Consider the following 14,916-nt stretch of genomic DNA (forward strand, 5'->3'; position numbering starts at 1 on the left):
ATTCAACAGCGCCCTCATTCAATTGATCACAGGTAGCAACAAGTACACCATTTACACTACTAGTCGACATTAGAATCAAGGTAAGAGTCTTATAAGATTGTATTATATTAAAGTCAGCAACCTTTTACCTCCAAAGGCCCAACAATATTACTACACCTTTCCACGGCCCATTTGTCAAATTACTTTAATTGGACTTATATACTTAATGTAAAAAAAATAGGCCTACAGAAAAAGGGTGTCAAAAGTGGGGTCGATCGAGATAACAATACCCTAAGAGGTCCGGGGAATTCCCCTGCAAAATTTCTGTGTTCTAGACGCCCGAAAATAACCTCTGAGGCTTTTTTTTCTCTTTCTTTCTTTTTCTTTTTGATTGTAAAATAGTGGGGGCCGCCCCGGCCCCCTCTAAATCCGCCCCTGTTTCCAACAGAGACATAACTCAAACGAAGAGGGAGAAATTTTTAAGACACTTTCCATACTATGTAAAGCTGCATTCACACCTGATCCGAACCAAAATTTGTAGAATGTTTTTGATGCGCGTCTAGTACATGCCTCTATTTTTTACCACTGATTCAATTTTCGTTTTTGCCATTCCAACCAAATTCGGATACGGTGTGAATCTACCTTAAGGGTTATGATTACCTCTCTGTTTTTATCACATGGTCCTTTATGCAGCCTTCTGTTACTCCCTTCATTTCAATATTAAACTCTGCACCCAACTATTTTGTTCTTTGTAAGTTTCTTTTATTATTCTTTTTGTTTCATTCAGTTCATGACAGCATGCCAGTGCTATATAAATATTTACCCAAACCATTACCAACTCCTTACCATAACCAAGTATATATGTTGTCTTCACAGGTGTCTGTATCGAAAGCGTTACAGTTTATGAATAAAAAAGATCTTGAGTGTGCCATCTGCCTCAGCAGGTTTAACCAACCAAAGACACTGAAATGCATGCACACCTATTGTCTACAGTGTATCCAGAAATGGGTGGAAACTCATGGGAAGATGAAATGCCCAATATGTGGACAAGAACATGATTTAACAAAAGAAGACCTAAAAAAGCTGGCTTCCAATACAATGATAAGTCAATTACTAGAGTATGTCATGAAAACTGAGGATCAGAAACCAACTAACTGCTCTTTTTGTGACAACCAACCAGCATACCATTGCTCAACATGTCAACTGTATCTATGTGGAGCTCAATGTGTCAAACAACACAAGGCAGTACCTTTAACTAAGGATCATCCACTTTACACACTAGACAAGAAAGAACAAGATGGCAAACAAATCAATTGCCAAGTTCACTGCAACACCCCACTGGAATTTTACTGTTCCAATTGCAACAAGTCAGCATGTAAGAAATGTGAACACATCCTTCGCTGTTATCAAAAACAACATAAAGTGATTCCAATGTCAACTGCTGTAGAGAAATTTAACAAAGATGCCAATGATATTGTTGAGTTAGCTCATAAAATTGAAAAGACATTAACAGAAAAACAAGAAACTTTAACTAAAGATAGATCAGAATTCGATTCCCAATTGATGTTATGCAGAACAGCTATAAAAATTCAGGAAAAGAAACTTCTCAGGAAAGTTCAAGAGAAAAGCAAGGAATTACTAATAGACCTTGAAATTATATACAAAAAAAAGAAAGAAAATTTTGACAGTGAAGTTAATGATATCGATTCAAAGATTACTCAAATAAAGAATCTGATAGTCTCAACCAATACAATGATGAACAAACCAGAAGAAATTAAAACTCTTTTATCTCATAAAACAACTGTAAAAGCTGTTAAAGATAAAGTCCTAGGAACTGACTTTGATCAGTCATTGCAAATGAGGACTATCACACCTAACTTTATTCCATCTGTGCAACTGGATGAGTTGATGAATACAGAGGGCATTGGTAGAATCACAATTGTTGATAGCCTGACATACAAGGTTGCTGAAGATGATGAACACATTACTGTAACAAAAGGTCAACCATTTGTAGTGAAAGTATCAAGTCTGACAGAGTGTGATGCATGCCAATTAGCTGCTACTTTAATAAACTTCTCAAGTGAAGAATCACCAACTAAAGTAGAATATGATGAAAACGGACATTACAAAATAACAGGTAGATGCAATGTGGAAGGTGATTGGCAAATGAAGATAACTGCTGGAGGTGTGGACATCAAAGGGTCTCCAGTGAATATCAAGGTGGAAAAACTTGGACTTGTTCATATCATTGATAACATATCTGATTATGGAGAACATATCGAAGTGGCAGATGTAATATCAGATACAGATGGATATATTTTAGTATCAACCTTAAGTACAGATATATTGAAATTCAACCAATCAGGTTCATTTGTTGCTAAAATACAGGCACCACAGGATTTCCAGGTCAATGGAATGCATCAACTGGGTGATGGGCATGTGATATTTACAGATCAATTAGGAAAATGTGTAGTAATGTGTGATGATAAATTTCAAGAAATCCATTCATTTGGTAAAGAGATATTGAAGTGTCCACAAGGCTTGGCAGTAAACAAAGAAACTAGAGTCCTGTATGTAGCAGATTGTCATGCTGACTGTGTGTTTAAATTCAATGTTGATGATGGTACACTACTGGGTAAGATAGGTTCAGAGGGTAGTGAAGGAGGTCAAATGAATGAACCACAAGATGTCACTTTAACTAAGGAAGGTCATGTGATTATTTCTGATTTCGGAAATAAAATAATACAAATTTTTAATACTAGTGATGAGTTAATAAAATTCTTTGTATGCTGTGGTGGGAAATATGATTATATTGTTAGTCCTACTGCTGTATTGATGGATATGGATGAAAACATAATGGTTTCAAGTCATGAAAAATTACAATTATTTGATAAAAATGGTGTCTTCATAAAACGAATAGATCATGAAGATGATGGATTATGTCTTCCAAGTGGAATCAGTATAATCTCCAAGAGACCAAGAAGAGTAGCTGTAGCAGACCATGGATCAAACAATGTTAAAATATTCAATTATTAAAATGAAAATTAAATACATGAATCCTAGTATCATATACATTTCACATCTATTTTTATACATTAATGAAAATGATTGGTTTTATCATGTACAGTAGTTTATATAAATCTATTAATTTATATTTATTTACTGATAATTACAATAGAAAACTACATTATAATAAAAACATTGAGTAATTATTAGAAAATAAATGCATAAATCACTACATATTATTAAATTGTTGTATTTGTATATCCACAAAATAAACCTCTTTTACTCCATTGATAAAAGACATTGAACATGAAGGATGTTTGATATTCTACCGCAAGTGAAAATGGACACAGAGAAGGATTCTATAATTTTATGGATTTTTAGTTATCTGCAGTTTTAGGAATACTTATTTTTGTAAAATTATTTTAATTTGTTTTTAGCTTTCGTTGTTCAAGTACTTGGATTATTGGTATGTTTTTTATCCTAGTTTGAACTACAATAATTGTTTAATAAACTTTAATAAGTTTATAATTCTTATTTATTATATTCTAGGGTCAACAATCAATAATAACTCTTACGGTATATAAATATATTTCAATGATTAAAATTCATATTTAAAATAGGTTCACCAATGTAAGTTCTATCATTTCTAGGATGATAACTTTTATCTGTTTGAAAATTGTCTTTTAATATGCATATTCAATTGTTGAGAAATAAAGAATTTTAAAATTGGAAGCGTCTGCCTTTACTTACCAGTTGGTTGGAGGCTGGGTGTGATAGGTCGGGTATATTTCCTTTTCACACCATTAAAGCCATCACCTGGTTTGAAGTCTGTCCCAAGAAGTACTGTAGGGTGAATATGTCTGTGTGAATGAGGTTAAGATTTATAGCTTGTAAGCTCCAGTCATTTGACAGTGGTTCGATATCAGATGCTCAGCCTCCAGGTGAAATACAAACCATATCCAAAAGTGAATCATGTACCAATAATTGAATTATATAAAAAGTGATTCAATAGAATAGTGGAGAGCTATGGGTGTTGGTGGTAAAGATGGTCACCTAATCCCAATTTCAGATATTTATAACAACATACTGATATACACATTTTATTAAATTAAAATAAGCACAATACTGGGGGTCTGCACTCTTTTATGAAAATGTTAAAATGATGATCGTAACAATCATCATTTTATTATGTACTGTCTCTTGAAAATGTTTATCACAAAATTTATTCATAATTCATTCTGTTAAGAAGGTTAACACAAAATATTCAACTGTTAAGGTAGCAACAAGTACACTTCCAGTTCTACCAGTCAAACAACTGTCTAAAGGAGGTAAGTAATATAATTACATTCCAATGAGATATTTAGGATTTATTAAATTGTCATAATACCATTGTACATAAGCCCATCCCTCTAGGCAATACTAGTTTAAAATAAAAAAAATGACAGTTTGTCCTATAGATGTGAGTGATGGTTAAACCAGATGGCATTTCTTCATACATGCCTCATTCAAAGACAATTTTTTTTTTCTGAAAGTAATTTGTAAAAGTCAGCTGTGAGCTACTCATTCAAATCATACCCTGGTTTTGCCCAGGGTAACAATAAAGTATGGGATGGGCTTTAGAGGTGGGCTTACATCAGAAGAACTACAGTATCTATATACACATATAGTTGCGATGCCTGCTAGATTCATTAGAATACATACATGCAGAGATTTGTTTGCTAAAAAAAAAATGAGTGAGAATGTATTAAATATAAATGCTTTAAACTAAGTAAATAATCAAACATATTTATGAAATCTGCAAAACAGAATATTTTGTGGGTTGAATGAGACATTGGGACACAAATGCTTAGCATGGGAGATGATGAGCTCAGTCGGCTAATCTTGGTGGTAGGTGTAGCCACTGTGTGTGTGCGCCGAACCATGGAGATCTCTAGGTCCCCGGTTCAATTCCCATCGCTGCCTCTCCTTGTGTTTCAGCCGGCGGGCTGGAATACAAGTTACAATAGCGCACAATAGATGTTTAAGCCGTTGGTCCCGTGTGCATTTATGGCCCATGTGCACGTTAAAGAACGCAGTACACTCTTCGGAAAAGAGTAGGGGATCGTCTTCTGGTGTACTGCCCAATCACCACCAGAAGAACACCACTGGAAATAAGTCTTCTTCTAGACTCTCGTGGGCTATCCTTGGTGTTTACACTGAATAAATCCAATCCAATCTAATGGGTCAAATGTAACAGCTGTAATTAATCTAGGATTGCTTACAAACAAATGCATATGATGCATATTGATGCTTACCTGTCATTACCTGTTGGAGGGCAATTAAGCCCTGTCCTGGTTAAAGTCTGTCAAAAGTAGAGCAGTTAATGTGTCAGGATGCCGAAGGGAAGTAAACACCAGCGTTTTTCGCATGACTGAAACACACTCCACATCTTATGGCTCAAATTGAGACTACAGAGCATTCATTCCACGCTAAAGTCACCTGAAATTTGATGAGAATGAAGTTTATGAATATAATTGCCTAAGAGCAATGACTTGACAAACACAGGCAGACATTATTCCCAAGTATTTCCATGCACAAGAGCACTCATGGTGTGGAATTGGCCTTCAGTGTGACAAATCAAATACAGTACAAGTGTACCAGTTGCAAAATGAATATCTTGCCACTTGGGTAGCCATCAATAAAAAAAAAATACTATAAACATTATATTGTATATTTATATTATTATTATATTTTATTATTATAATGTATAGTAGTTTTGTTTTTGTTTTTCTATATTTTATTAACGTAGTTGTTTTTTTTTTCTCTTTATCTATGCCTGTTTGACCTATAAGTTCCTAATCTGAGTTCATATAGAATTATTTTACTTTATATGGTAATTTATTATTGTTATTGTTAAAAGTGACATTTAATTATTTTTAATTTGTTATATTTGTATTGTAAGGAAATAGAAAAATAGGAAAACAAATAGTATAAATAATCAATCAATCAATCAATCAATTTTTTTAATCAATATACCACAACATTTATTTATAGAAATCCCTCCTTTGATAACGAAAGATACATTAACTTTATTTTATGTCTATGAATATGGTGAACTATTTGTCAAGGTGCTGCATTAGAATGCTTTCATTTCCAAAAACCATTTTTATATTTGTTTGGAGATGAATTTATTATTTCTTATTCAAAATGTCATGTTCACAGGGATTTAGATATTCACATTTTGTTTAAAAAAAAGACAGGAAATTTTGTAATAATCATAAATTTTCCATGATAGGGTTGAGGTGGGTGGACACTATATCTGTATCTGTGAAAGTCCCTCCCTGGACCCCCTCTAATTTGAATTCCTGGATCTGCCACTATTGAGTTATTATCATAATTATGGTTAAGCCTACTAAAATATGATGCATCTATTGCAATTTTCACTTTATCTTAATGTTTCTCCAAAATCCTTCAAATCAGTCCTAAAAACATTTAGAATGTGCTTCGTCCCAGAGAACTTCACCCCCTCAACTCCCATCAGGGTCTTTTCCCCCTGGACTCCCACTAGGGGGTATTTTGGATGTATCTTTATCAATTTTAGTACTGTAAACTGTTTCATCCAATCATCCAATATGAATGAATGATTACAATAAAATTGAATTTGAATTTGATAGTGCACCGTCTTTCGGATGAGACATCATGTAAGTCATTGGTTTTTGTATGCTTTGACACATGTGAACATTGATTTTTATATGAAAATTTGATATTGTTCTTGTTTATATAAGCTTTGTTTACACTATTCGCCGGGCTTGGTAGATGATGTTTACAATTTTTGTGTCCTTTAAAAGCAGATTGTATCATCACAGTTGCCTGATTGGAAAAGAAACGGTGGCATTTATGCTTGATACAAACATTATGTTGTAAAATTAACTGTGGTTTTGTTTCTGTAATCATAGTTGGTTTAACAAAAGTAAGATACAAATATTTTATTAAATAAAATAAATCTCACTGTGGCCACATTAGCACATATCCTTGGTGATAGATAGATTGACTGATCATTATTATTGTCATTTCTATTATTAATTCCTATGCATTGCAGTAGAAACCATTAAATTTAACAAAATCTATTACATGTATAACTTCCGATCTAATTCATTAATAAATTAACACAAGTTAAAAAAGAGAGGAATTCTAAATATCACAAAAACCTGCACAAACAATAAAAAAAAAATACATATAAAAAAATGTTAATTACATTGACAAAATTTCTGATGACATAATTAATTTTTGACAAAATTAGTAATAATGCCAATTAAATGAAAAAAATAAGTATTGATTAAAGCACTATATAAAATGTTTAATATTATTAAGAAACAAATACAGACTTAATACAAACAAAGTAATTTAACATTTAAAAGAAATAAATACAAATAAGTATAGCCATTCAAAGGTCATGTGTGTGCATTCAGAAAAATACAATATTCAAATGTACAAATTGTTTTTGAAGTGATAACTGTCACAATGTAGTTACACTTTATAATAAAACCAATGAAACACGAAATTTATTGTCAGTCAAAAAAAGTTTTACAAACTTGATTTTTTAAAATTTACCTTCATTTAGCTCTCAATGTCACATACACATGGTTTATAATTTCATAAAATACAATCCAAAATCAGAAATGTTAAATATTAGGATTTTTTTTTTGTTGGTCACAACAATTGGTTCTTTTTATATCAGCATTTGTGTTTGACAGTGATGTGTATTCATAACCTTGGCTATTGAATTCCTAACAATAAAATAGGGAATTTCCGCTATTTTAAACTGTGCTGTACTCTACATTTTACAGTGCATGAATGTCATTTGGTGACGTGTCAAGAGAGTTCCTTCCAGGTACTTTAAATCATTTATTTTCAGACTATGCATTCTTTCATTAATAATAATAAAAAATGATTTATGCTGACAGACTGTATTTATACAGTAGTTCAGGGCCATAAATTCTGTAAAAACTAGATGTCTGTGTATCACACGAAAACATTTATGTAGGCTCAGGAGTGGTGTAGGCTTATATCAGAGGTACTACAGTACCTATACCAGGGCTCCCAATTTGGGAGAAGTCATTTCTGGGAGATCTGCAGTGGCAGCTCAAAGGGTGGGGGTGGGAGGTTGAAGGGTGGGGAAAAGAGGACTTTTACAGATGGAAGGTCTAGCCATATCAGCCCCACCATGGTTGGTGCTTATGGTAAGAAAATTTATGATTATAGCACATCAAGATAGCCGGAAATGGCCCTCTCAGAATTTTTATCTTCATTTTAATATTCACTCGTTTCTTAACTACTACTGTACAAGTGCCGGGAACCAAGGAGGCCAAGGCCTGTAAATAGGCTCCCAGACTAATCTTAAATATTAAATTAATCTTTAAAACTAATCTTGAATAACAAAAAAATGAAAAAACCTTCAGAAGCTGGGAAGAACGGTATAAATTAAACAGATGAATGGAATGAGGAGCACTTTGGGCCCTGCTGTCATGAAACATCTATAATCTAACATACTTATTATTATTATTATTATTATTATTATTATTATTATTATTATTATTATTATTAACACACAGCAATATTTTTCAATCATTTGATTTTTTAGCTTAGTTTTAAATTGGTTGAGGTGAGTAGCAGATTTAATTGATTTAGGCAAGGAAAGCCAGTACTTACTCTAGGTCCATAGTGAAAGACAGTGTTTTGTCTTTTAGTTAGTCTGGAAAAAGGAATATGAAATGAAGAAGGCTGGCAGGTGGAATAAGAATAATATTTGAATTATAAGTAAAGTGCATTGCCAGAGCAGATGGAATTCCCCAACAATTTAGAATAAACATAAAAATCCCAACATTTAAATCAAAAAGGTCCTTAATCTGCGGAATGTTCTGGGATAGGAAAGTGGTGGAATGTGAGCCAACCATTTTGAGTTGCAAGTACATCTAACTGCCCTCTTTTGTATCATGTGGACTATGTTAATATGAATGAAACTGGCTTTCCCTCATGCAAGAATACCATAATTTAAATATGGTAGAACGAGAGAGTTATAAAGCAAATTTCATCACACATGATGGGTCAAATTCTTTAAGTTTGTGCATAGCATCAACTTTGCAAGGTTCTGGATATGTACGTCCCATACCAATCGCTCATCTTATAAATTCCTAAGAATTTGGTAGCTGGAACCCTAGAAATTTCATTCCCATCCAGCAAAATCGAGGCAGGGAGGTCCTTGATAATATTGTTGAAAAACATAAAATTTGATTTGCTCGTGTTCAATGAGAGGCGATTGACATGGGTCCATTCCATAATTTTTACAAGTTCACTATTTACAGCGGCAATCAAATCACTATCACTGTGGTTGGGGCTCATTGTAAGAAAACTTATGATTATAGCACCTCAAGATAGCCCGATATGACCCTCTCAGAATTTGAATATAATTTTCTTTTCTTTTTTGACTAAGATGAGCTTCCACAAATAAATCTAGATCTAGTTTTACAACTCACAAATGCTGCTGTATTCTACACTAATTTTACCACTAACCACAACATTCTCAATCAGATAAACTTGCCTATTTGTTGACCTTTGCCTAACTCAAATAATTTTTTAAGTCGATCATATTTTACATTACAAATTAATAATAATAATAATAACAATAATAATAATAACAATAATAATAATAATAATGATAATAATAATAATAATAACAATAACAATAATAATAATAATAATAACAATAATAATAATAATGATAATAATAATAATAATAATAATAATAATAATAATAATAATAATAATAATAATAATAAATAGTGATTTATAGAGCACATAATGCACAAAGCCTGTATGCACTTGACATTTGTTTGAGCTATGCTTACTCTTAGACTAGGTATGGTTGGCCTTTGACTTGAGAGTTCATCCGCCCTCCATTCAGCTGTTTTTTTATTGCTGCTGGGTGATCATGACACCCTCCCACTTCAGTGTCAGCAAAGACCACAAAAAGAGGTTGTCAGTTAGACGCTGGCGGCTCGACCGGATGCAGTTTAATGTCATAAACAGGTTAAAACTATCCCCCGCCGGACACCATCCCAGGATTTATGAATTGTTGTTTTTTTCATTAATTAACGATCTGTAAGTCAAATTTTATCTAGGTCGAACAATTTTTCTATGCCATTTTGGATTCGACTTAGGCAAGTTCAATTGTAGTTCAATTTATATGTTATCTCATTGTAGAGCTTTCAGCTGTACAAATCCTGAATCAACATCCCATCTGATATTTGTGGAACCTTCAGACTATGTACACTCAGCACAATTCAGTCAATATAAAAACCCTGTTAATTCAACAGCGCCCTCATTCAATTGATCACAGGTAGCAACAAGTACACCATTTACACTACTAGTCGACATTAGAATCAAGGTAAGAATCTTATAAGATTGTATTAAAATAAAGTCAGCAACCTTTTACCTCCAAAGGCCCAACAATATTACTACATATTTCCACGGCCCATTTGTCAAATTACTTTAATTGGACTTATATACTTAATGTAAAAAAAATAGGCCTACGGAAAAAGGGTGTCAAAAGTGGGGTCGATCGAGATAACAATACCCTAAGAGGTCCGGGGAATTCCCCTGCAAAATTTCTGTGTTCTAGACGCCCGAAAATAACCTCTGAGGCTTTTTTTTCTCTTTCTTTCTTTTTCTTTTTGATTGTAAAATAGTGGGGGCAGCCCCGGCCCCCTCTAAATCCGCCCCTGTTTCCAACAGAGACATAACTAAAACGAAGAGGGAGAAATTTTTAAGACACTTTCCATACTATGTAAAGCTGCATTCACACCTGATCCGAACCAAAATTTGTAGAATGTTTTTGAAGCGCGTCTAGTACACGCCTCTATTTTTTACCACTGATTCAATTTTTTCGTTTTTGCCATTCCAACCAAATTCAGATTCGGTGTGAATCTACTTTAAGGGTTATGATTACCTGTCTGTTTTTATCACACGGTCCTTTACGCAGTCTTCTGTTACTCCCTTCATTTCAATATTAAACTCTGCACCCAACTATTTTGTTCTTTGTAAATTTCTTTTATATTATTTTTGTTTCATTCAGTTTATGACAGCATGAGCGCTATATAAATTTTTACCCAAACCATTACCAACTCCTTACCATAACCAAGTATATATGTTGTCTTCACAGATGTCTGTATCGAAAGCGTTACAGTTTATGAATAAAAAAGATCTTGAGTGTGCCATCTGCCTCAGCAGGTTTAACCAACCAAAGACACTGAAATGCATGCACACCTATTGTCTACAGTGTATCCAGAAATGGGTGGAAACTCATGGCAAGATGAAATGCCCAACATGTCGACAAGAACATGATCTAACAAAAGAAGACCTAAATAAGCTGGCTTCGAATACAATGATAAGTCAACTACTAGAGTATGTCATGAAAACTGAGGATCAGAAACCAACTAACTGCTCTTTCTGTGACAACCAACCAGCATACCACTGCTCAACATGTCAACTGTATCTATGTGGAGCTCAATGTGTCAAACAACACAAGGCAGTACCTTCAACTAAGGATCATCCACTTTACACACTAGACAAGAAAGTACAAGATGGCAAACAAACCAATTGCCAAGTTCACTGCAACACCCCACTGGAATTTTACTGTTCCAATTGCAACAAGTCAGCATGTAAGAGATGTGAACACATCCTTCGCTGTTATCAAAAACAACATAAAGTGATTCCAATATCAACTGCTGTAGATAAATTCAACAAAAATGCCAATGATATTGTTGAGTTAGCTCATAAAATTGAAAAGACATTAACAGAAAAACAAGAAACTTTAACTAAAGATAGATCAGAATTCGATTCCCAATTGATGTTATGCAGAACAGCTATAAAAATTCAGGAAAAGAAACTTCTTAGGAAAGTTCAAGAGAAAAGCAAGGCATTACTAATAGACCTTGAAATTATATACAAAAAAAAGAAAGAAAATTTTGACAGTGAAGTTAATGATATCGATTCAAAGATTACTCAAATAAAGAATCTGATAGTCTCAACCAATACAATGATGAACAAACCAGAAGAAATAAAAACGCTTTTATCTCATAAAACAACTGTAAAAGCTGTTAAAGATAAGGTCCTAGGAACTGATTTTGATCAGTCATTGCAAATGAGGACTATCACAACTAACTTTATTCCATCTGTGCAACTGGATGAGTTGATGAATACAGAGGGCATTGGTAGAATCACAATTGTTGACAGCATGACATACAAGGTTGCTGAAGATGATGAACACATTACTGTAACAAAAGGTCAACCATTTGTAGTGAAAGTATCAAGTCTGACAGAGTGTGATGCATGCCAATTAGTTGCTACTTTAATAAACTTCTCAAGTGAAGAATCACCAACTAAAGTAGAATATGATGAAAATGGACAGTATAAAATAACAGGTAGATGCAATGTGGAAGGTGATTGGCAAATGAAGATAACTGCTGGAGGTGTGGACATCAAAGGGTCTCCAGTGAATATCAAGGTTGAAAAACTTGGACTTGTTCATATCATTGATAACATATCTGATTATGGAGAACATATCGAAGTGGCAGATGTAATATCAGATACAGATGGATATATTTTAGTATCAACCTTAAGTACAGATATATTGAAATTCAACCAATCAGGTTCATTTGTGGCTAAAATACAGGCACCACAGGATTTCCAGGTCAATGGAATGCATCAACTGGGTGATGGGCATGTGATATTTACTGATCAATTAGGAAAATGTGTAGTAATGTGTGATGATAAATTTCAAGAAATCCATTCATTTGGTAAAGAGATATTGGAGTGTCCACAAGGCTTGGCAGTAAACAAAGAAACTAGAGTCCTGTATGTAGCAGATTGTCATGCTGACTGTGTGTTTAAATTCAATGTTGATGATGGTACACTACTGGGTAAGATAGGTTCAGAGGGTAGTGAAGGAGGTCAAATGAATGAACCACAAGATGTCACTTTAACTAAGGAAGGTCATGTGATTATTACTGATTTCGGAAATAAAATAATACAAATTTTTAATACTAGTGATGAGTTAATTGGATTCCTTGCATGCTGTGGTGGGAAATATGGTTATATTGTTAGTCCTATTGCTGTATTGATGGATATGGACGAAAACATAATGGTATCAAGTGATGATAAATTACAATTATTTGATAAAAATGGTGTCTTCATAAAACGAATAGATCATGAAGATGATGGATTATATTTTCCAAGTGGAATCAGTATAATCTCCAAGAGACCAAGAAGAGTAGCTGTAGCAGACCATGCAGCAAACAATGTTAAAATATTCAATTATTAAAATGAAGATGAAATACATGAATCATAGTATTATTTACATTTCACATCTATTTTTATACATTAATGAATATGATTGGTTTTATCATGTACAGTAGTTTATATAAATCTATTACAATAGAACCTCAAATTTACGTACGGTACGGGACTGGAGGGCGTATGTAAATCGGGGGATTCGTAAAATAGTGGTTGGGTTAAATTTGTGGTAACCTTTGGCCTAATACGTACGTAACACTCAATATACGTATGTATGAATGAACGATGTTACCTAGCTAGGCTAGACCTACTGTAGCCTCTAGGCCTACGAATAAAACCATGTGTTTAGTGTTTTTATTCATCACTTTACGATGTCATAATAAAGTGTTCAAATAAAACCATGTGTCTAGTGTATATGTCTTTTATTTAACTAAAGAACATGAAAATATTTTAAGATTACCTATACGACAAAGGTATAACTTGGGAATTCCCCTTCACGCCTATTCTAAACAACAGAGCTGTGGTGTTTTCTGGCCTGTTGAGACAAACTAAACCCATGTGCACTGGGCGAGCCAACCAATTAGCGTTCGTGTACGTGAAACAGCAAAACCATGTGCACTGCACTGGGCGAGCCAACCAATTAGCTTTTGTGTACGAAACTATGCCTACTCAGCTTTGTGTAGAAAATTAGACCAGACAAGTTTTTCCATGGTTTGCCACATGAATTTAAGGAGGAAAGAAATTATTTTGAGCACCATCGGTAGTTGTTCATCTCACTCAGTTCACAGGGTTTTAGATTATAACAACCCGGTATTAGACTTAATCAACGTTGCTGTTTAATGAAAATATGTTGCATTATGGTTTGTTTATTGTTATAGTTTATAATCCTTTTACTTATGGTTGCTCTGAAAAGGGCCGTTTGTTTTGAATATTTCCGGGGTTTTTGATGACATCATCGTCGATACGAGGTGTACGTAAAACCGAGGGTTCGTATAACTGGAGTACGTAAAAACAAGGTTCTACTGTAATAATTTATAGTTATTTTACTGATAATTACAATAGAAAACTACATTATAATAAAAACATTGAGTAATTGTTAGAAAATAAATGCATAAATCACTACATATTATTAAATTGTTGTATTTGTATATCCACAAAATAAACCTCTTTTACTCCATTGATAAAGGACATTGAACATGAAGGATGTTTGATATTCTACCGCAAGTGAAAATAGACACAGAGAAGGATTCTATAATTTTATAGATTTTTAGTTATCTGCAGTTTTAGGAATACTTATTTTTGTAAAATTATTTTAACTTGTTTTTAGCTTTCGTTGTTCAAGTACTTGGATTATCGGTATGTTTTTGATCCTAGTTTGAACTACAATAATTGTTTTAAAGTTTATAATTCTTATTTATTATATTCTAGGGTCAACAATCAATAATAACTCTTATATAAATATATTTTAATGATTACAATTCATATTTAAAATAGGTTCACCAATGTAAGTTCTATCATTTCTAGGATGATAACTTTTATCTGTTTGAAAATTATCTTTTAATATGCATATTCAATTGTTGAGAAATAAAGAATTTTAAAATT

The 14,916-nt window shown here is 33.2% G+C and overlaps 2 protein-coding genes and 1 long non-coding RNA gene across 4 annotated transcripts in view; 2 read left to right on the top strand and 1 right to left on the bottom strand.

Moving 5' to 3' along the window:
* The first annotated feature begins 868 nt into the window (after positions 1–868).
* Positions 869–3,528, top strand: LOC117120061 (tripartite motif-containing protein 2-like). Its single transcript, XM_033265069.1, has one exon. It carries the CDS (start codon positions 883–885, stop codon positions 3,013–3,015), a length of 2,133 nt encoding a protein of 710 aa, XP_033120960.1. The 5' UTR covers positions 869–882; the 3' UTR covers positions 3,016–3,528.
* Positions 3,529–5,141: 1,613 nt separating this feature from the next.
* LOC117120062 overlaps positions 5,142–14,916 on the bottom strand; it is a 25,417-nt gene continuing 15,642 nt past the window's right edge. The window contains exon 4 of the long non-coding RNA XR_004447284.1: positions 5,142–5,463. This is a non-coding gene — a long non-coding RNA (uncharacterized LOC117120062). The remainder of the gene's footprint in view (positions 5,464–14,916) is intronic.
* LOC117120060 (tripartite motif-containing protein 2-like) overlaps positions 7,799–14,916 on the top strand; it is an 8,160-nt gene continuing 1,042 nt past the window's right edge. The window contains exons 1-3 of one of the 2 annotated variants that reach the window (XM_033265068.1): positions 7,799–7,855; positions 10,225–10,408; positions 11,183–13,205. In XM_033265068.1, coding sequence (XP_033120959.1) covers positions 11,183–13,205 — 2,023 coding nt within the window. In that variant the 5' untranslated portion in view covers positions 7,799–7,855; positions 10,225–10,408. Of the gene's footprint in view, positions 7,856–10,224; positions 10,409–11,182; positions 13,571–14,916 lie in introns of those variants that run through there. The other variant, XM_033265066.1, reaches the window with a different exon arrangement.

The sequence above is a fragment of the Anneissia japonica genome, unplaced genomic scaffold (genome assembly GCF_011630105.1).
Source record: "Anneissia japonica isolate Jap-2015-1 unplaced genomic scaffold, ASM1163010v1 scaffold287597_len576451_cov177, whole genome shotgun sequence".
NCBI lineage: Eukaryota > Metazoa > Echinodermata > Crinoidea > Comatulida > Comatulidae > Anneissia > Anneissia japonica.

Coding starts and splice junctions, on each gene's coding strand:
- LOC117120061 (XM_033265069.1), top strand. CDS start 883: ATGAATAAAAAAGATCTTGAGTGTGCCATCTGCCTCAGCAGGTTTAAC.